General features: G+C 56.7%; 1 protein-coding gene across 2 annotated transcripts in view; it reads left to right on the top strand.

Moving 5' to 3' along the window:
• Positions 1 to 20,701, top strand: part of AACS (acetoacetyl-CoA synthetase) — a 53,887-nt gene extending 33,186 nt beyond the window's left edge. The window contains exons 10-18 of one of the 2 annotated variants that reach the window (XM_047697456.1): positions 1,227 to 1,351; positions 6,043 to 6,107; positions 6,253 to 6,375; positions 9,264 to 9,377; positions 11,053 to 11,178; positions 15,489 to 15,558; positions 16,001 to 16,059; positions 16,888 to 17,090; positions 19,486 to 19,762. In XM_047697456.1, the coding sequence (XP_047553412.1) occupies positions 1,227 to 1,351; positions 6,043 to 6,107; positions 6,253 to 6,375; positions 9,264 to 9,377; positions 11,053 to 11,178; positions 15,489 to 15,558; positions 16,001 to 16,059; positions 16,888 to 17,090; positions 19,486 to 19,623 (1,023 nt within the window). In that variant the 3' untranslated portion in view covers positions 19,624 to 19,762. Of the gene's footprint in view, positions 1 to 1,226; positions 1,352 to 6,042; positions 6,108 to 6,252; positions 6,376 to 9,263; positions 9,378 to 11,052; positions 11,179 to 15,488; positions 15,559 to 16,000; positions 16,060 to 16,887; positions 17,091 to 19,485 lie in introns of both variants that reach the window. The other variant, XM_047697457.1, reaches the window with a different exon arrangement.
• The last annotated feature ends 207 nt before the right edge of the window (positions 20,702 to 20,908 follow it).

Genomic DNA, 20,908 nt, shown 5'->3' with positions numbered 1-20,908 from the left:
TCTCCCTCTCTCTCTCTGCCTACCTCTCTGCCTACTTGTGATCTCCATTTGTCAAAATAAATAAATAAAATCTTAAAAAAAAAGAATTCCTTAGTGAAAAACTCAACTGGGGATATTAAAAGCTTGTTAAAAGGAAGCTCAACAAACTTGAGATTTGGGGTGCCCCCAGTGCTGGTGTCATTGAGGGGAGGGACAGGCAGCTTCTCAGGGGCCTGCAGGGTTCTTGAGCCCGTCCCCCAGGCCGTTGGTGGCCTGCTCGCTGAGGCTCTGTGCTGGTTGTCTCTTAAGTGCCCTCGTCTGGGGGTTCTCAGCCGGGCTGTACCAGAGGGCCGCTTGGGGTGCCTTCCGTGGCCCTCGGTCCCTGCTGTGGGATCTGCGCACGGGCATGGGAGAGGAGGGCGGGCCTCCTGGCCTCCCTGGTGGAGACTCTTGCTGGAGCTTTCCTCCCGCTCCTGACTCCCTCGCTGTGTTGGTTCAGCTCTGGAAATGCCCACAAGTTCCCCTGCATGGATGGGAACGCTGTGGCCAGTTCTTTCTACCCTAAAATGTTTTCTTAAATAACAACAACAAAGGAATCCTCACTTGTGTACGGGAAACATTTCACATGGCACACGTGTGTGTGTGGTGAGCTGTCAGTGTCCTCCTGGGGCAGGGGCACCCGAGTGGGTCTTGCTCACACATGTGGTCTACGTGTTCCCCGTGGCCTGTGGCCCATGTGGAGGCCTGCCCGGGGCTCCGGCTGTGGGTGTGGGTACGCTGCAGCCCCCTTGCTGGCTTGTTCGACACAGAAGCTCGTCTCAGAGACTGGTCCCCGTCACTGCGGGCCGCATTCCTGTGGACGGCCGCGGTGGGCTGGCTCCTGAAAGCTTGCCACGTGCTGTTCCAAACGTCTGATGCGGCCTCACGGGTTTGGCCTGTGGTGTTCCACAGCACGTGTGCATGTGTGGGACCCCTTTCCTGGCAGCGGGACCACATCTCCTGGCTCTCTGGCTCCCATTGTCCCCAGCGAGGCTGCGGGAAACACCCTTTGACCCGTCTTAGTGTGCGTGTGTGGGTCCATATGAGACACTTTAGGCGTGGAGCTGCTGGTGCAAGCGTCGTGCATCGGGGATGGGTGGTCCTTGCAGACCGCTTGCTCGGTGTCGGGACATGAGACGCTGAGGGACAGAGGTGAGGGCACCTGGCCTGGCGCTCGGTTGACACTGTGTTCCTTTTGTCTGTCCCAGGTCGGCTGGATGATGTGGAACTGGATGGTGTCGGCTCTTGCGACGGGGGCGGCTGTGGTCTTGTACGACGGCTCCCCGCTGGTGCCCACGCCCAACGTGCTCTGGGACCTGGTTGACAGGATAGGGTAGGTGCCAGGACACAATGCTCGCCACAGAGCCACACTGCTATTGACTGCCGTAGCGCTGGTGCCGTCTTGGGAGTGCTTGGCCTCTCGGTGGGCATGGAGGGCGAGGTAGGGCGCGGGAGGGTGAGGGAGGCCGTGGGAGGGTGAGGGAGGCCGTGGGAGGGTGAGAGAGGGCGTGGGAGGGCATGGGAGGGGGAGGGGGGTTGAAGTTGCCAAGGAGGGTAGGAAGGGGCCGGAAGCGCTGACTGGGACCAACCAAGGAGATGGGGGCCACCCCCAGGGCCAGGAGTTAGTTTGAAATTTCGGGGAATCAGGAGAGGGAATGTGATCTTGTGTCTGTAACTCTGGATCCTAAGAGCTGCCGGAAGAGCCCAGGAGAAAGGGAGCCGGGGCCAGTGAGGGTTCTGCCTCACGCCGGGCTCCCCCAGCTCCAGGGTGGGGTGGGGGGTAAAACTGGCTGTTCAGGGATGGTGTGGATATGCCTGTGAAGGGCAGGGGCAGAGCCCAGCACTGGGGCATTCCCAGGGTCTGGGCTTCCCACTGCTGGCCTTCTGAGACCCGTGGCAAGAGGACAGTCCTGCCTTTGTCAGCTGTCCCCTGGAGTCTCCTTGGATCCAACACAGGGTTGCTCCAAAATGCTCCTATAGATGCTGCAGGAGGGCCTCTGTGCCTCCAGGCCATCCTGCTAACGGCTAGTTTCTCAGTCAGGTGACAAGCTGGGATCCTAGGGAGCAGGGGCAGAACGTGGGGAAGGAGGCCGGGCCCTCCCTCCCTCTCCCGGTTCCCCTCCTCATCATCACTGGGGACAGTGTCAAGGGACCATTCTGGGAATGCTCTCTCTGTGGATGAATTAATCAGAACCAGTGGAAGCATTCGCCCCCTTGCGGCCAGTGGTCACCGTTGGCCTAATGATCGTGGCCCCGGGAGCACGACCACAGAAGCCGCAGAGCTCGGGGAGCCTGGAAGCCCCCGTGCTCTGAAACGGGCGCCTCACTCTCAGTTTGAGTCTGTTCACGGTGAGGAGACAGAAGGAGCCACTAATGTTTTTAAATTCGTGGTCATTAATATTTCAAATATAACTTTGCACGGCCTGGGTAATATTTAAATTCTGACATTTGGCTCAAAATATTGGCAAGGAAGGTTATTTCCTAATGAGACTGTTTCCAGCAAAAGGTTAATCGAATCCCTGGGAACTTAGATGACTTTAAGAGCTTTACCCTTAATACCCGGGAGCTGGGCTCCAGGTGGGGACGCTTTCTGGTGTGTGTGTGTGTGTCTGTGTGCGTGTAATAGGAAGACGGATAGATAATGTGCATTATTGGGGCTCAGTGCTAATGAATTTAAAGGATGAAGGGCCCCAGGACAACCCAGCTCTGTGTGTGTGTGTGTGTGTGTGTGTACGCGCGTGCACACATTTGTGTATGTGTTTGCATGTGTACACAGGTGTGCAGAGTGTGTGCATGTGTGGGCAAGAGTATATGTGTCTGCATGTGTGGGTGTGTGCGAGTACATCAAAGTGTGTGTGTGAGTACGTGTGAGCAAGGTGTGGTTGTGGGTGCATGTGGGGATGGGTGCATGTATGTGTGTGAATGAGCGTGTATGTGTGTGTCTGAGCAGTCACAGGTGTGTGGTCTGGGCCAATGTAGTAGGCATGTCCTAGGCATCTGCCTTCTAGCAGCCCTGCTGGCTCGTGCCCCAGATGCTGCCGGAGACGTGGCCTTGGCCATCGGAGGGCCTCTCTGGGACCTGGCCGGGAGCGTCCCTGCTCCATTCCTGGAGGTTGGTGCAGGTCTGCATTCGGCGGGAGCCGGGGGTGGGGTGCTTGGGAGGACTGCGGGCCTTGAACACCTGCTCTGACTGCCAATGGCCATGGAGGGGTGCAGGTCAGGTGTGGGGGGAGACCTTCATCTGACCTTCACTTGTGCGCGCCCCCCCACTGAAAATTAAAACCAAGTTACATATGGTCACATAAAATCCTACGTGTCGGTGGCAAGAGGAACGGCTCTCCCAAGCTGGACAGCAGGGTCCTTGTGGGCCATTTCAGGGCTCCTGGGTTTTTTAAATAACCCGGGCTAATGTATGAATGAAATCTTGAATGATTTTAACGTGTTGGCCCAGAGACGTACTAACATGTCTGGTAACAGAACATTTATTTTGTAGATGCAAAATTCTTTTCTTTTCTTTTTTTAAGATTTTATTTATTTATTTGGGAGAGAGAGCAACCACGAGAGAGGATATGAGTGGGGAGGAGAGGGAGCAGGCTCCTCACTGAGCAGGGAGCCCGATGGGGGGCTCCATCCCAGGACCCTGGGATCATGACCTGACCCTAAGGCAGACACCCACCTGACTGAGCTACCCAGGCGCCCCGATGAGGTTCTTTTAAAAGACGGATTTTCTTTGTCGTTTGGGGTGTTTTTCTGGGCTCCAGGAGTCTGGCTTGGGGAATATTTGGATAAGAGCTGGGGCCAGAGCTCTGGGGTCTTTTGTCCAGGCTTTTTTGTACCCAGACCAGCCATCTGAGTTCCCCTGTGTCACCTGTCTCTGGGTGGGAGAGGCCCCGGGGACACACTGGCAGAGTGGACTTGCTGGACAGCTGTCCGCCAGGGTCACGTCCACACCCCGTCTGCTCCACGCCACGTGCCCTGCGGGGCTCTGAGGCGTGCATAGCAGTGCAGTGGTGGAGGTGACTTGTCTCTGCCCTTGTGGGGCTGCATGCGAATGGGGGAAGGAGGAGAGAGAAGGAAGTGCTGTTGGTGCCCTGAGGTCCGGGATTCCCCTGGAGGCAAGGGCACTGGGGCCTAAACCTCAGGCCTGGGGAGGGGATGCAAAACACGCTCTAGGCAGAGGGGTGGTGAGTGCCTGGGCCCTAAGTTGGGGCTGGGATAGGTGTGTGAGGGAAGGAGACCCCTGTGCTGTGAATGTGAAGAGTGGATGTGGGACCAGCCAGGGGGGTGGGGGTGGAGGCTGGTCCCTCGGGGACTCTCAGACCGGCTTGGACGGTGGGGGGCTTTTCTGCACGAAACGCGACACCCCTGAAACGTTTGGAGCAACACAGCCCGGGTTCGTGTTTGTGAAGGCAAAGTCTTGCTCCTGAGTGGAGAACGCATTGTAGGGGGTGGGGGAAGAGGGCAGTGGGAGACTGGTGGGTCTTAGGCAGATGGAGTTACCCAGGCACCGGGTGGGCGGCCTCGGAGGGGCTGTCTATGAGCCCCCCGTGGGGCACGGGGGGTGGCTCCTGTCCAGCTGGGAAGCCGCCTGGTGCTTTGTGCAGATCCCCAGCCATTATCCCTAAAAATACACAGCACTGAGCACCCACACCAAGCTCCCGTGCTTTGCGGGCTCAGTGTGGTTTTACATGGCTCCTGCAAGCCCTGGAGTCGGGTGGGGAGACCTTTCCATTCTTGAGACATGCAGGCCCGTGACCCAGGTCCAGCACCTGGTTGGAGTCTCTGTGCATTGCCAAGGTTAGGGTTCACAGGGATATGGGAAGAACCACAGAGAGCCGTGATTTCGGTGGTGGTGGGGGGTCAAGGGGATGAGCAGCAAGGGGAATGTTGCTTTGGTGTGGCTGGGGTCGGAGATCTTGGCACTGTGGGCAGTCATTGCTCTGCCATCAGAGGCTGCAGGCGTGCCTGGTCTTCTGTGAAAATGTAGTTGTTCCTGAAGGGTGACACCTTAGTGCTCAGAGATGGTCTTGAGTTTGGGAATCATCCTGCCCGAGTTAATGCAGTAACCACGGGGGACGTGGGAGGGTTGTGTGCACGGCCCCCCACGGCCTCCCCTCCCGAAGCAGCCACCTCTAGGGCACAGCAACCCGGGAGGTGCCTAAGGTCTCGGTGGGGGGCTTCCTCGCGGCCACGTGCTGGTGGTGAAGAGGGGGGCTGGGAGGGACGAAGGACAGCAGGCTCGAGGGCTCCTCCTAGCCCAGCTGCCCTGGTGCTGTCTCCCACCCAGGGGTGGGGGGATAAGGTTTTGGCTGCCCAGAGAGATGCCAAGGGACTTTGATGTTTGCAGCCTCCTTTGGGCCTGGGAGGGAGGGCACTGTTTAGTTACGAAGCTGGTCTGCTGGTCCAGGGCTGCCTGGCTGCTGGAGCCATCAGGAGCGCTCGCCCCTGGAAACGCAGCGACTTCTTCTCCACGTGGCGTTGTTCTCTGAGTGCGGACGTGGAGCAAAGGACCGTAGACTCTGAACATTCGAAATGAGAAGAGCTGCATCATTTAAGAAGTCATTTAAGTCACTTAAGAACAGGGGGTGGGTCCCGAACGCCCAGCACAGGCCCTGCTCCCACAGAAGGTCCCGCCGCCTCTGCACCTCGGTGGAAGGGGCTCGCGTGGAGCTGGGACTTGAGGGGTCTCGGTTTTCTGGCCTCCTTTGGTCCCCAAAGGGCAAATACCCTGCAGTTGGGAGGAGTGTGGGCTGGTGTACGAGTCGCTGTCTGTCACATGGAGCCATGTGCTCAGGGGGCCGGGGCTCCGAGCGTGTTGGGAGTCAGTGCGCCGGCCTGTCCCTGCTGAACCCGCAGTCAACACATGTGTTTACTGAACACTAGGTATTAATTCAGCCCAGAAAAATATGTGTCTTGGATTTTGCAAACTTGCCAGAAGCGAGTCACTAATTTTAAAAAGCTCTGGAGCGTGGAATGTGCAAGAGCCTTGAGAGTTTCTGTTTTCTTTCCCTCCTGTGCCCTTAGCATCACCATCCTTGGAACGGGTGCCAAGTGGCTGGCCGTCCTTGAAGAGAAACAGTTGAAGCCAGGTCAGTGTGCCCCTCAGGACGCCTGGCCTCGTCCCCGTCCTGCCAGCCAAGGAGTCCAGAGCCGCCCTCTTACCTGTTTACTGCACGTGAGCCAGAACAGGGGTGCCGGGTCTTGTTTTAATCTCTCTGTGGTTCTTCCCCCTAGTGGAAACCCACAGTCTCCAGACACTTCACACGATCCTGTCCACTGGCTCCCCTCTGAAAGCTGAGAGCTATGACTACGTCTACAAGTGCATTAAGAGCAGCGTCCTCCTGGGCTCCATCTCAGGTAGGGCTTGCGCCGTGGGGGGTCCGGGAGGAAGCAGGGGAAGTGGGGCACGACCAGGCTGGCCCCCTGTAAGTGTGCACGGCCTTGGACCCGACAGGTCCGCTGCCTTGAATCTGTCCCAGGTAAACAGCAGGGCGTACATCTGTGCACGGTTGGTTCTTCTTGTTCATGATAGTTAAGTTCTAGGAAATTTGCTGAGTTAGTGACTACAGAACCATTGGGGAAGGGACACACACACATCTCACATCAATTATGATCTTATATTCTGGAAACAACCCTTTTCGATAGATTCTGTTGTCTTTATCTTATGGAAGAGAAAACGAGGTTTAGGAGTGTTAACGGACTTGTCGGAGCAGGCCCCCGACGGGTGCAGTGCATCTGGGTCCCGAGCCAGAGCCCCTTGCACCCCCTTCCCCCGCCCGCGCTCTCTCCCGGTCTTCTCTGTCGCGAGAGCCGAAGCCAGAGCAGGACACTGCCTTGTGGCCCTGTGGCTGCGGACGTGCGTGTGGGGCGTCTCGAGATTTCCACCGCTTGGCTCGTGTTCTCCGATGACCTTGAGAGCACCCGGAGTGTTGCTCCTGAGGTCATCAGTTTTAGTGAGCAGGAGCATTTGCAAATACAGAATCTGTAAGTAATAAGGATTGGCCAGGTATGAGAACAATGGTTGCATCGTCGTTTATGCTCGTTAAAAGCCGGAAGTTACCTCTGTGCCGGGTAGAAGGGAATTCGTTGAATAATGTATGGTGCATCCTGAATTTTTGCAGATCTTAGGAGGGATATGGTGAATATTCTTATGTAGATGGAAACATATTCATTGATACCGAAAGAGGGTTGTGATACGTTGAGTGAGAGAAGCAGATTGTAGAGATATAAGTGTGGTCATTTTTGTCGATCGAGAGAAGGAATATGTGGTGGGGTGTGTACACCCGTGTGTGTGTGTGTGTGTGTGTGCGCGCACGCGCATGGGTATCAGGATTTCAAGTGATTTTTTTTTCTCTTCACTTTTTCCTACCGTGAAATTGTATGAAGACAACTTGTGCATGTTGCAAAATCTTCAGAATCCAAAAAAGAAACAGAGTGGTGCCCACCCCGAGTGGTTTCTCCTCCTCCCCACAGAAGCCTGTGCTCGTTTCCCCTCAGGGGTGTCTGTATGTAGGTGGGAGAGTGTGTCTGGACGGGGTGAGACTCATTTAACTTAGGATTCATGCTGTTCCGTATTTCCCCCTTAACAGCATGACTTGTAGTTAATTCTATCTTAGCTCATCAAAATCTTGAGAGGAATTTAATTTATATTTCTGAAAGCATATCTTTATTTATTGTTTTTTTTTTTTTTAAGATTTTATTTATTTATTTGACAGAGAGAGATCACAAGTATATGGAGAGGCAGGCAGAGAGAGAGAGAGAGGGAAGCAGGATCTCTGCCGAGCAGAGAACCCGATGCGGGACTCGATCCCAGGACCCCGAGATCATGACCTGAGCCGAAGGCAGTGGCTTAACCCACTGAGCCACCCAGGCGCCCCTTTATTTATTGGTTTTTAAAAAGATTTTATTTATTCATTTGACAGAGAGAGTCACAGCGAGAGAGGGAACACAAGCAGGGGGAGTGGGAGAGGGAGAGGCAGGCTCCTCGCTGATGTGGGAGCCCAATGTGGGGCTCGATCCCAGGACCCTGGGATCATGACCCGAGCCAAAGGCAGAGGCTCAATGACTGAGCCACCCAGGCGCCCCCGAGAACGCGTCTTTAAAAGCTACTGTGTGATTTGCTTGAAGCCTGAAGCTGCCCTGACAGGCCTCTGCAGGTCCCATGGCCCGAGGCTGGGGGACTTGAGCTGTAAACAGCTCAAGGGTCCAGCCGGCATCTGTGAGTGGCCTTGAGACATCCCTTCTCCCTCTGGGCCTCAGTTTGCCTGCCTTAAAAGGGACGGATTGTGCAGTGTGACTCCAGGGGCCTGTCCATGCGACTGCTGCCCACCGAGTGGGCGGACATGCTGGGGCTCAGGCCACTTGTCTAGCGGGGTCACTCTCCTCGTGACAGGTGACATGTATAAATGTTTGCCGCCTGTGTGTCACTCTGTGAATGCCATGAAGTCTTGGAACATAGCAGCTCTCCTTTCCTGACACAAAGCACCCTTCGAGTGCTCTGGGGGAAAAGCAGGAGTTGGGTGTATGCGGTGCCCCACGTGTGTGAGATGATCGTGTGTGGTGAGGGTCTCCAGCCAGGTGGCAGGGAGGCTCACATCCACTCCTCGGCCTCCCGGAGGGCATTACCTGCCCAGAGCACTGCAGTGTAGAAGCTTTGGGAGTTGGCCTGCTGGCTGATCCAGTGCTCTTGGACCTGGGCGTGTTTCAGTCCCTCAGCCCGGGCTGGCGCCGCAGGTGCCCCAAGGTCACCCGAGAGCATCCCAGGCCTTCCTGGCACCCCAGCGTGCTTCCCGCCCGATGCGTTCTGTCTTCTGTGAGACCTAGCCTCCACGGACCCCTGGGGTGCGGCTCCTCCGGTCGCCGCCGAGGGCCTCTGTATGTGACGCATTTGCCCACGCGGTGCTGGTGAGGTTGGGCTCATGGGTAAAGCCTTCATGTCCTGTGAGCCCAAGTCTCGAATTTCACTGTGACTATGAGAGGTCATTCGTTTTGTCTGTCATCCAGCAGGAAGCCTTGATCAAAACATAAATCATCCGGACACAGGCGTTTTGCTGAAATTTTAAATCACCTCCCTCATTTCTCCCTGAAAAGAAGCGCTAACCATCGTGCATTTTTGTCAGTATCTACCGGGAGAAAGAGTAGAAATACCTCTGGGGTCTTCCTCCCTTGGTGTTCACCAGTAAAAAAAAAAAAAGCTGTTCATCTCAGTCTTCTGAATTCTGCCTTTCCTTTCCCTTTGTTTGCAGGGGGCACTGACATCATCTCTTGCTTCATGGGCCAGAATTTTTCTGTTCCTGTCTATAGAGGGGAGATTCAGGCCCGGAACCTGGGCATGGCCGTCGAAGCCTGGAACGAGGAAGGTGATGGCTTCACTAACTGCCTTTCTTTCTGTTTCTGGGGGTGACCGGTAGCTCGGGAGCACTCGGAAATGTAACCTCCCCGAGAGGGGTGGCCCAGCTCACTTGCAGACTGGGGTCCTTCTAGCTGCCCACCGGGCTCCCTGTCCCCATCCCCCTTCAGCCTGCCCGCCTGAGAAGTCAGTGTCGGGCTGGAGCGGAGAGCTGTGTGTTCAGGAGCAGCAGGGGGGCTGTTGGACCCCCAGCATCCAAAGCCCGGAGATGCTGCTCAGGCAGCCCCACTGCCTTGCTCCTGTGACCCCCTGACCTTGACACGGACCCAGTGAGGGAGCTGGGGTGTTGGCCTCTGACAGTGTCAGGATGAGCTTTTGCTCTATAGCCTGTTGGTGGCCATTGATAAATGAGCAAAGCCTGTTTGTGTCTCTAGCACCAAACAGGGCCTAACCTGGCGTGTGGTGTGTGCACTGTGCAAATTTGCCCTGCAGCCACCATTATTTTAGCCTGGCAGAGTGCATGGGGAGTCTGGGTGAGGAAGAGGGAGAGACGTCGGCCATGGTGGCCCTGCCAGGTTAGGGGCTGGAAGCCTGGAGAGCACGGGAAGGATTTCTCCCTCTCCAGTTCATGGGAAATGTTGCCAGAGACCTTTCTGAAAATCGGTTCTTACTTTCAGAAGAGGGCTTTTCCTGGTGCTTGCTGAGCTTCTCGGCCCCATATGTCTGTTTTCTTCCCCGCCATCTGAACCATTTCTTTTGGTCCTGGTCCCTGCTGCATTCTGTGGCCTGGTTGGGGGAGATGCTTCTGGCAGAGAGAAACTGACGGCCATCTCTGCAGCTTCCAGCTGTCTGTCTGTCGTCTCTCTGGGGGGGAGGGGTTCGGTGGGATGGGAGGAGCTAGGCGAGGGGGAGGAAATGGGGAACCCCAGGAGCCCCCTTGGGTGCATGTGGAATGGTGACTTTTCAGTGCCAGTCCTGTGTTGCTGTGGTGTGGAAGGTGCTGGATAAAGGGACCCGCTCTGTGGGAGGGTTGCTGTGCTGCCCTCTCCTCGGCCTCCATGGCCTCTGCTGTGCCCGGGGCCGGAGACTGGGCGCCCTGTGGGAGCAAGTGGGACTTGGCGCGACTCAGTTAGCCAGCAGGTTGGGAGTAATGAAGAGAGGTAGGGACCGCGTGGTGCAGGAATTCTACTCCTGGGAGAAGCACTGGCGCATATGAGCGAGGAGAGGTGTGCGAGTGGGTTCGTTGCCACATGTTCACAGTAGGGAACAGAGTCCGGAACATACAGAGCTCGTCCTCCGGAGGAATAAATGGCCACGATCGCATGTGGACAGTTACAAGCAGTGAAAACAAGTGGGCTGGAGCGGCATATAGTGGACGAGCGAGGCACCCCAAGCCCACACTGGGAGAGCCGAGCTGGGTATGGGGCACACAGCAGGAGGCCGTGGGCGCAGTTTGGAGACACGCGGGATGACTTTGCTGTTCGGAGACGTGTCTCGATGGCGTGAACGTATTAATACACGTGTGGGAAAAATCAGTTCCCTTTAGAAGAGAGGTTTAGGGGGGCATGGATCCAGAGGGGAGGTCGCTGGGGTCGGTCCCAAGTACATGGTGTAGGGAATGGGGACCGTGTGCCAGGGTACGTGCTGCTGCGTGTGCTCAGGGTAGTCTTTCCTTCCCAAAGCAGGAAAGGCAGTGTGGGGGGAGAGCGGCGAGCTGGTGTGCACCAAGCCGGTCCCCTGCCAGCCCACGCACTTCTGGAACGATGAGAATGGGAGCAAGTACAGGAAGGCCTATTTCTCCAGATTCCCAGGTAGGTCTGGTGGTGGGGGATGCGGAGGGAGCCACCCACACTCCCTCTGGGCTGGGCCTTCGGGTCTGGTTCTGAGGTCTTCTCCCCACCCCCACCCCCCCCGCCGCCCTCCCCCGCCCACACCTGTGAAGCTGCTCACAGCTCCTTCCACCAGGGGGTGAGGCTGAATGGGGATCAGGATCTTGTCCCTTCTGCTTGGAGCCATCATGTGAAACTGGCATCTGGTTAGCTTCTATTTCCTTACGGTTTATTTGTTTATTTGAGAGAGAAAGAGAGCACGTGAGCAGGGGGGTAGAGAGGGGCAGAAGGAGGAGGGGAGAGACTCTCAAGCAGACCCTTGCTGAGTGCAGAGGACCTGAGCGGAAACCAAGAGTCAGACGCTGAACTGGCTGAGCCCTGGTGGGGTTGCTTTCTGCTTAGCTGGCCTCTGTGTGCAGAGCCCCTGGGCTGCAGGTGCGGCTGCCGGGGGCCGGCACGAGCCCCAGTACGAGCCCCGGTTTGCCTGTGGGAGGGCTGTGGGCTGTGGGCTGCGCGCTTACCCAGGACTGCCGGTTCAGACAGAAGCGGCGTGTTCAGGAGGAATCTGGCTTGGGCCTCCTCCTCTCCACTGGGCACGCACCCTCACCCAGTCCTCATGGAGGTGTTGGAGGAGGAGCACGTTGGGGGTGGGGTGCTCCGCAGCCCGCTTGTCACTCTCACACAGACCGACACCCTCGCGTTTCATCTTCCAAGTGGCGCCTTGGCCCGGAGCAGGGAAGTGTTTATTTCAAGCTCTGACTCCCGTCTGCGTCTTTCCTTCGTCCATAAGCAACCTCGAGTTATCACAGCTGTCTGATTCACAGTTTAGTAAGCCCTCTGTCCCAGAGCGGTGTTCTCCAAGTGCGTGCTTGCTTCCGTCTCCAGAAAGGTAATTTGATTTTGTGGTAATGGCTCGTGGAGGATCAGAGAAGGGCAGGTGGCCGGCAGGAGCAGAACTCGCCGTGGACCCCTCCCGTTTCTCCCCCGGCCTTGCGTGTTTACACGTCCCATGTGAAAACCACTGTATCTGGCATCGCACCCCCATGCGGGCGTCGGAGGAGCGCCCCAGATGTGGCGTGGTCTCCTGGGTACCTGCCACACGTGAGCCCCACCTTGGATCCCGCTGGTGTGCAGCTGTCCAGGCGGAGTGAGGCAGCATAGAGGGAGCTAATGTAGAGAGAAACGTTCCTCAGGTGACCCTGAAGGACAGGGCAGGACCTCCTGCCGTAGGAAGAGAGGCCAAAATGAGTGGAACCCCAGTGGGAGGATCCATCCCTGTCTCCTGCAGTACAGCTCACTGCTCTTTGGAAACTGTGTTTCCTATAACTTATTGTATGTACAGTTAACATGATAAATGTCTCTCAGGATTGATTTCAAAGCCTTTCCTTCCCCTCCCTCCCTCCCTCCCTTCCTTCCTTCTTTTTTTGAACTTCCCTCTTGGGGAAAACGAGTATTTTGACCTGTTTTATTGCCATTTCCATTTTTGCCTTGGCTGCCAGGAAGCTCAGAGAGGAAATCATTGCTTGTTTCCAGCAGTCTTCTTACCCCCAGGGCAGGGTTTCTGATTCTCTTTAAAGAATCTCATTATGTAATCGGTTTTATAAGTAGTTTCCTCAGATACTTTCTGAGAGTAGGTGGGAGATCTGTGAACCAGTCGGAAAGAGGAAGGCAGTTAAGATAATGGAGCTCTGAAGCCTTTGGTCATGGACTGGAGGAACACAGGTGGAACCTGACTGTCCAGGTTGTCCTGGGAGATTCTGACACTGTATTGGAGTTAGTGTTGAAGGAAAAAGCTGGAGGCCAAGGTTGTCGTTCCTGGAGCAGCATGCAAACTCAGACATCGTTAGACCAGGTGAAAACGTAAACAGGCAGTGATATCCAAGGAATTAGTAAGCGGAAAAAAAGAAGTACAGCACAGAGGGAACAGTATCTCTTTGTGTAAACTTCTAAAAGGAAATATGTGTGTGTAAGTGTGTGAATAAATCCACAACAAAGGGTTATCAGTGTCGGGGGAATTATGAGCTGTTTTGCTTTTCTTTATATCTTATCATTTTAAAAAACCTAGTAAAAATTTAAAGAGATTTTAAAAGCGGACTGAAGAAAGACTTAGACTGTTCTGATTCTACAAAGCAGTGATTTCAGCTCCGAGTTTCCTGGCAGCCAAGATAAAAAGGGAAATAAAATGGGTACGGATGGGTGCAGGGGACACATTTCCACTTGGGAGCCAAGCACACCCACCAACTGTTGGGACTTTGAACTTGGACATGGAGACAGCCAGAGGTTCCCTCAGACCGCATCAGCAGAAGAGCTCAAAGCAGAAGGAGACTCCGAGTCATAACTTATGGAGCCCTCCGTCCTCCCATAAGAGAAGCGTGTGTGTGTGTGTGTGTGTGTGTGTGTGTGTGTGTGTGCAGTTTATTCATGATGGTGCATTTGCAGACGTGGACAGCCATGCTGTTGTTTACAAAGACACATGCTTACCTAGATTTCCTGCAGGAGGAAAGCAAGAGCAAGGCTGGGTCTCTCCCTTTGCACTGGCATGCGGTCGCTGAAACAGGGTGGAAGGAGCCAGTGCTCTGCTGGCCCCGGGCACGGGAACCCGCAGGGAAGCCTGCATTCCTGCGCCGTGACAACCTGGCAGCAGAGCCACCAGCCCCGTGAGAATCCTTCCTCCCGACTTCACGTTGTACGAGGCGGCAGTGCTGCATTTTATTTTCACAAATGACAATTCCTTCAGGGTGCATTTGCATCTTCCGTTTTGTCTTCGTTTCCGGGGTCTCGCATTCATGATCAAACTCCTGGGAGAGCCGGCTCCGCACGGCCCAGACTCTGTGTCGGTCAGGCGCCCGGTCCCCAGATGAGAAAGGACCCGTGGAGGGGGCAGCCCTGTAGCTGTGTCCGCAGCCCTGTCCCCTGGGATGGCGCCTGGAAGCCCGGTGTTGGGAGTAGCTGTCGGATGTGCTTCTGCAGAAACCTGGCGTATCACTCGCAGTCCTGGGAATGATCTTTTCCTGTTTGTGTACCCGAGTCTTTCACGAGTCCTGTCTGGAGGAGGGGGTTTCTCTCTTCAGCTAGGGGAGGAGGGGAGAGGGACCCGGAGGCCTACAGTTACTCTTTTGCGTCAGAAGAAAGGAGCTCAGGAGACCCTCCGTTCCCTAACTGCCTCCCAAGGACCACCTCCCTGCAGATGGACAGATGTCTCGTCATGGGGGCGCCTCCTGGACAGGTGCGGGTGGGTGGGGTTCGTGCCTCCAGGCGGGAAGCGTCTCCAGCACTGAGGGGGAGGAGGTCCTCTCCGTGAAGGCCCCGAAGGTGGTTTTATTTGATATTTTCCCTTTCTGGGCCGCAGGGACTCGGGCCCCATTTCAGGAGGCCAGGCTGCCCCTGGGGAAGGGACTTCCAGGTGGCCGCAGAGCTGGCGGGATGTGCTCCTGGTCGTTCACACCCATTTGGCCTCCGATTGTGCGGCTGGTCAAGGGTCACTGCCTTTGGCGGCAGGAGGAAGCTTCTGGCCACTTTAATTGCTCCCTTGGCAATTCCGTTCAGGAATGACTTCTCTTTCCTGCTCCTGGAGGATGTGGCTGAGGCTGGGGCTATTAGCTTTGCTGTGTCCGGACGAGGGCCTCCCTGGGAATGCCGCCAGCCCAGGCCTCGGCTGTCCGCCGGGCCACACGGGGTTGGCACAGGTGATCGGTTGCATGGTCACCTCTGATCCCTGCCCCTCCACCCCGTTCCTCTGCCTTTGGTGTCCCCCGCGTTCTACCAGCTAGGTAGCTCTGTGCACATGGCTCGTGCCTTACCTCGGGCCTCTGTTAGGAGCCTGCTTCTGGTCATGCTGCTTCTGTCCCGTTCCAGGGGTGGGCCCAGCCCCTCCAGACCTGCCCCCTCAGCTCTCCCAGACCACCCTGACTTCCTAAAGTGGCTTCAGTCAGGCCTGCTCCCAGAGCTCCCACTGACCTTCCCCTGCCCCCTCTCGCACCCTCACTGCCAGGGCTGGTCCCAACCCTGTGAATTCCTGAGTCCCTTGTGGGTGCCCGAAGGAGTGACGTTCTCTTGCGTGCTGGTGCGTGTCAGAACTGGGTGCCCAGTGGCCCCTGCTAGATGCTGTGCTCCTGGGGGCAGGGATGGGCTAATCCACTTTTACCCCGGGCCCCAGCCCCGTTCCGTACCTATTTCTGTGCCTTAGCCGTGTCTGTTTTGATGAACCTCCTGTTGCTGTCATGCCTGCCATGGGCGTCTGTCCAGGCAGGACCCCTTCTCCGGGGTGACTGAGCCCCTCTGCCTCTCTGCAGGTGTCTGGGCGCATGGCGACTTCTGCAGAATCAACCCCAAGACGGGGGGCATCAGCATGCTGGGCCGGAGGTGAGGGGTCTTCAGACGGCTTCTCTTCCCAGGAGCCCCCTTTCCCAAAGCATCCAGGCAGGGACAGGGGGCATCCTGTGTCGGCTCCCTGAGGGCCGGGTCTGGGCCTGATCCACATTCCTGGGCCCCAGCATGGGGTAGCGGGTCTGTGGCAAAGGTGTGTCCGTCCTCGGTAGCAGCAGCCCTTCCAGAACAGCTGTACAGGTGGGAAGGGGCAGGGAGGTGACAGGTGTTTCCACACAAAGGGGACTCCCTTGTTGTCTGGCTTGGTGTTTAGAGAGAGAGGAGGACTGGTAGGGATAAGGAGCAAGGGGAGGGAGCCTTCATGACGGGGCCCAGTGTTGCCGTGTGGAAAGGGGGTGATGCCTCCCCCCACCCCCGCCCCCGGGTGACATGCCTCACTCAGGAACTGCTGTGTGTTCATGACCTTGTCTCTTTCCAGCGATGGCACACTCAACCCCAACGGAGTGCGATTTGGCAGCTCAGAAATCTATAACATTGGTAAGTGTTTCACTTTCTCCTGAATTATTCTCGGGTCATCCAGGAAGGAAGGAGGGTTTGTCGTAGCAGGGAGACCCAGAGCCCGCTTTCCAGAGAGCCCAGCCCGCCTTTTGGCGCTAACTCTGGCCTGTTTGCCTCAGTGGTGAGAATAGACATTTGTGAATGTGTCCTTTTTTCCAGAACATACCTTGTCCACACTGCTCATGGCCGCAAAGCCTCAGAGGCCCTTTCCTGTTCCGTTACATTTTATCTTCACAGTGAGCAACCTTGGCTTGCTTAATTATGTCCTCTCCGTATGGGTGAAGGAGAAGCACAGAGAGGTTGTGATTGCTGGAGGTCCCACAGCGCCATTCAGGACACCATATAAAGACGGTGGGCCTTGCAGCCGCACAGTAGAATCAACCATGGGCCTTCAAAATGCTCCACGCAGCATTAGGAGGTGGCGTCCTACTGATGTCACACCAAGATTGTCGGTGGAGCCAGGCCAGAGTCCTGCTCCTCCTGCCTTGAGCCTTTGTCCCTCACCGCAGCGGGGTCCCCACCACAGGCACTTGCTTCCTGTTTATCTTTAAATCGGCGTGTAGTGGAGCCAGGGAGGCCTGCGTTTGGCTTCCTATAAACACGTTGACCACTGCAGTTCAAGCCACGGCTCTTGACTCCCCGCCAGAGACGGGCACTCTCCTGCGTGCTCCCCTGGAGGGTCTCTGCCCGGGAGGGTGGGGGACAGGCGGCTGTGCCTGTCAGGCCCCGGGGGCCGGCCTCCCCCTCCCTGCTGGCTGGCCGCGGCGGGCCACTATGAGCGTGTGTCCCCTTCCCCTGTGTCTGCAGTGGAGGCCTTCGAGGAGGTGGCGGACAGCCTCTGCGTCCCCCAGTACAACAAGGACAGGGAGGAGAGGGTGCTTCTCTTCCTGAAGATGGCTTCCGGCCACTCGTTCGGGCCCGAGCTGGTGAAAAGCATCTGTAACGCCATCCGCGTCGGCCTGTCTGCACGGCACGTGCCCAGCCTCATCCTGGAGACCAAGGGCATCCCGGTAGGTCCTGCCCCCAGGCCGTGGGGCCAGAGCGCCGGCATCTCCCTGAGAGCCCCGCACACGGGGACTCATCTAGGAGCTTGCTCTGCTTTATATATAGTTTGTCTGTGTTGCTTGGCAACCCCATCTTTTCCCCCCCAACATCTCTCTCTCTCTCTCTCTCCTATTTTTTTTTAACCCTTCCTGAATTGCATTTAAAGTAACTTCTGCTAAAATACCTGTGTTCGGAGGCTTGGCAGGCCCGGCCCTGCACATCCAGCCAGCTTTCCCCCAGTGTGGTGCTGGTGTGTTCTTAAAATTATTAATGAGAAAATTAATTTTAACTTTTTAAAGAGCCGCTGGGGTGCCATTGCTCTTGGCTTTTAATTTTAAGTTTCGCCCGTGGAAAAAAGAGTCGAATCTATTTAGAGGCGCGTCTCCAGAAAGCTGCCCCCCTTCCACTCTGTTCAGGCTCTGAGTGGGGGAGGAGGGGTGCCCAGACTGGATCTCAGCCTCAGCTGGGACTGCTGACACGCGGACGGCAGCCGAGAGGGGAGGCTGCCATGTGCACATGCACGCGTGTGTGCATAGGCGAGCCAGGCTGTACGGAAGCCAGCGGATCGTGGTTCTCTGACGGGGAGATGGGGCAGAGCGTGACCGGGCCCCTGCGGGAGCACAGCTCTGATGCTGTCCTGAGCAGGGCCCAGACTTCTCCTGTCCACACGCTTCTTTTAAATATTGGTTATGCACGGGAAAGGTCCCAAGCTTGGGACTAGTATCTCTGTCTCTCTTGGTTGGTGACTCCCAGCGACTCTGTGGACGGTGGCTCCCATGGCGGGGGAAGGTACTTCTCGAGTCTGTGACACTTACTGCCTTCTGATGAGGGCCTAAGGCTTTCCTTCAGGGAACCAGTTCTGTCTGCTTCTGGAACATTCTGGAGTATGAGAGTTTGATTTTCCCCTCGGCTCTCTTTTGTTGAAACGGGACATCTGTCCTTTGTTACCAGAAGGGTTATTCCCCAACTGTGGTCATGAGGTTAGTGACACGGTTTATTTGAGAGATACAGGAAATGGTGGCCCATCTTTCTGTCCTCAGCATGGCTATCAGGTCGCTGTCAGCTCCCACCCTCCGCGGGCGCTGTCTCTTCTTTCTGGTTGGGCTGGGAAGTCACTTTGAGGGTTCCCTGAGATTTTTTGAGGTCCTTGTGTTTCCAGAGCCTTCTGATCTGAACTGATGGATTGGGTTGGCCCTATGTGTCACGTGCTGGGGTGGGGGTGGCCCGGCCAAGGTGACTGGGGGGCACTTGGGGCATTGTGAGGCTGGCAGGCCCCAGGCAGGCATGACCGCCCCGACTGATCACATCTTTGTCCCCACTCACAGTTGAGATGCCTGTCCCATACCAATGGGAGGCATCATGGTGTGTGTGCCTCAGGGAGGCCCGAACCATAGCCCCAGGGGCGGGGGGGGGGGGGTCCTCTGCCTCCCACCACCCTCTTCACCAGGGAAAGCGGTAGTGGGATTGCATCTGAATCACGGTCTTCTTTCTTTTGTCAACCGGTGGAAGATATAAATTATTAGCTCCCCTGAGCCATTCTTGCGGCTTTTGTGTAAAGCTTCCAAGCCCATATAGCATGTGAGACTCTCGCGTTCCCGGTCGAGAGGGGCTGACACCCCAGTGACAGGCAGTCCCTGGGAAGCTAGTGCTTAGGTCCTTAATTAGTTCACACGTCGCCTGAGTTTCTCAAATGAATGAATTTTAATTACATCTCAGGTTGAAAAAAAAATCATGCCTGTGGAGGAGAGATCAGGGCACTGCCGTTGTACTAAAGGGCTCTGTCCTTGAGTCCCCTGGCCCCCGACGCCTGAACTGCCACCAGAGGCCCGCAGGGAGCAAAGGCGGCACATGCGGGCCACAGGTTTTAGGGGGAGCTTTGCACGTTTGGAAGGAGTCTGACTGCCCCATCCCACCCCAACGAGTGGTTCTGAGGACAGATTTGGGGACAGCTTGGTGAGGCTTGTGGACGAAGCTCGCTGGCCATGTGATCGTGATGAGGTGGTGGGAAGCCAGCCCGCTGCTGACATGCTGGTGGTGGCCTGATTTTACAGTACAGAGAAGGCTAGTGAAGTCAGTGGCACTGACAAAAAAGAGACAGTCTGACAGGCCTTTGCTAGAGCTGTCCCTATGTGAGCCCCGTGAGCTCGAGGAGGCCAGTGGGGCCTCGGGAATCAGCCCACAGTCCCCAGACGTGGTGGCCCGTGTGCTCACCGCAGTGGAAGGCCCCTTCCTCGGGCACAGTGCGCAGTGGGCTCCAGGCGGGGATCGTTCCGTCCGCGGTCTGGGCTGCCCGGCCCGGGAGCCCCGGGCTCTTCCCCGCTCGAGGCCCAGCCCCCTCCTTGTTTCCTCCGCCCTGTGCAGTACACCCTCAATGGCAAGAAAGTGGAAGTGGCCGTGAAGCAGATCATCGCTGGAAAAGCCGTGGAGCACCGAGGGGCCTTCTCGAACCCCGAGGCCCTAGATTTGTACCGGGACATCCCCGAGCTACAGGACTTCTGAGTCGGCCCGGCTTGCTTGGCACCTGCCACATGCGTCTGTGCTGTGACTTTCGTGGGGTCGAGACGTTACTTTGGGAAGGCAAGTGTCTGCGGGCTGGGGGAAGAGTCGTGTCTGGGCCGCAGTCGCGTCTGGTGGCTTCCCTACCTCTTCCTGGACCATGTCCTGACCTTCAGAGGCCGAAAAGGAGCATTTGGTTGTGTGTGTGGCGAGGCTTGGAGAGTGTGTGTCTTTGCACAAGTGTTCTTGCATGCTCCATGCCTCGAGGAGCCGGGGGTGGCCTGTGCGTGGACGGTTGTGGCTGATAGCCATGGTCACGGCCGCGCTTCCCTCTCTGGCAGCGGCGCCCCTCTGAGGAGCCGTCCTGCCTTCAGCCTTGTGCCTGTCATCCCCTTTACTGTCTTCAGGTGTAAATCTGTGTCTCCCTCTTACGTGGGTCTCCTGGCTCTGTCCCTCAGGGCCTGGCCGTCCACTGTGACACGTGGCCTGGTCCCCGGGTGGCCCACCACTCCTGCAGGTCCTGGGGCAGCTGCGTGTCGCGCCCACCCAACCCCGCCGCTGGCCAGCAGAGGCTCTCGCGGGACCACACGTGGCTTTCGTGCTTCAACGGGGTTTCCTTACTTCATGGACTTCGAGTGGTTTAAAAATATTGTAAAGTTTGTTATCTGGTGTGTGTGGGTGTTAGACAACTGGACGTCTGCCCTACGGGGTGGCCTCGCTCTCGGGGCGCCCTTGTTCTTGGGGTGCCAGCAGGCCGCCCGGACAGCAGGCACGGGTCCTCCCGCGTCGCAGCCGCCTGGCCGCGGGGGACACGGCCTTGCTGCTCCTCCCCCCGGGGGCTCTCGGGACCTCGCGTGGAAGCGGTGTTCCCAGCAGCTGTAAATCGAGTCACAGGTTCATTCGCTGGGCAGTTCGTGTGTGTTCTCAGTCCAGCACGTTAACGAGTTCCTGTAATCCTGATGTCGTTTTTGTATTTTTAAAAACAGCACAATGAAAACCTGTTTTGAATCCCTTTTCTTCTGGATTATAAAAATAGGGGGAAGGCGCTAGGGGGAATTTATGCAATAAACGTCTCTTTGTATATACGTGTCTGTGCAGACACCTGTGCGTGTGCAGCGTGCTGGAGTTTCCTTGGACGGGTGACTGGATGCACGTCCGAAGCTGCTTGTGTTGTGGGGCTGCGCCCCAGGGGGGATGTTTGGTCACAGGGGTGGGGCATTCCCGGGCCCTGGGCATTTAGCAACAGTTCCCAGTGACTGAGAGGCCAGCTCCCCAGAGGAGAGGCCCA

The sequence above is a fragment of the Lutra lutra genome, chromosome 12 (genome assembly GCF_902655055.1).
Source record: "Lutra lutra chromosome 12, mLutLut1.2, whole genome shotgun sequence".
Classification (NCBI taxonomy): Eukaryota; Metazoa; Chordata; class Mammalia; order Carnivora; family Mustelidae; genus Lutra; species Lutra lutra.
This window is presented reverse-complemented; position numbering and strand designations above follow the sequence as displayed.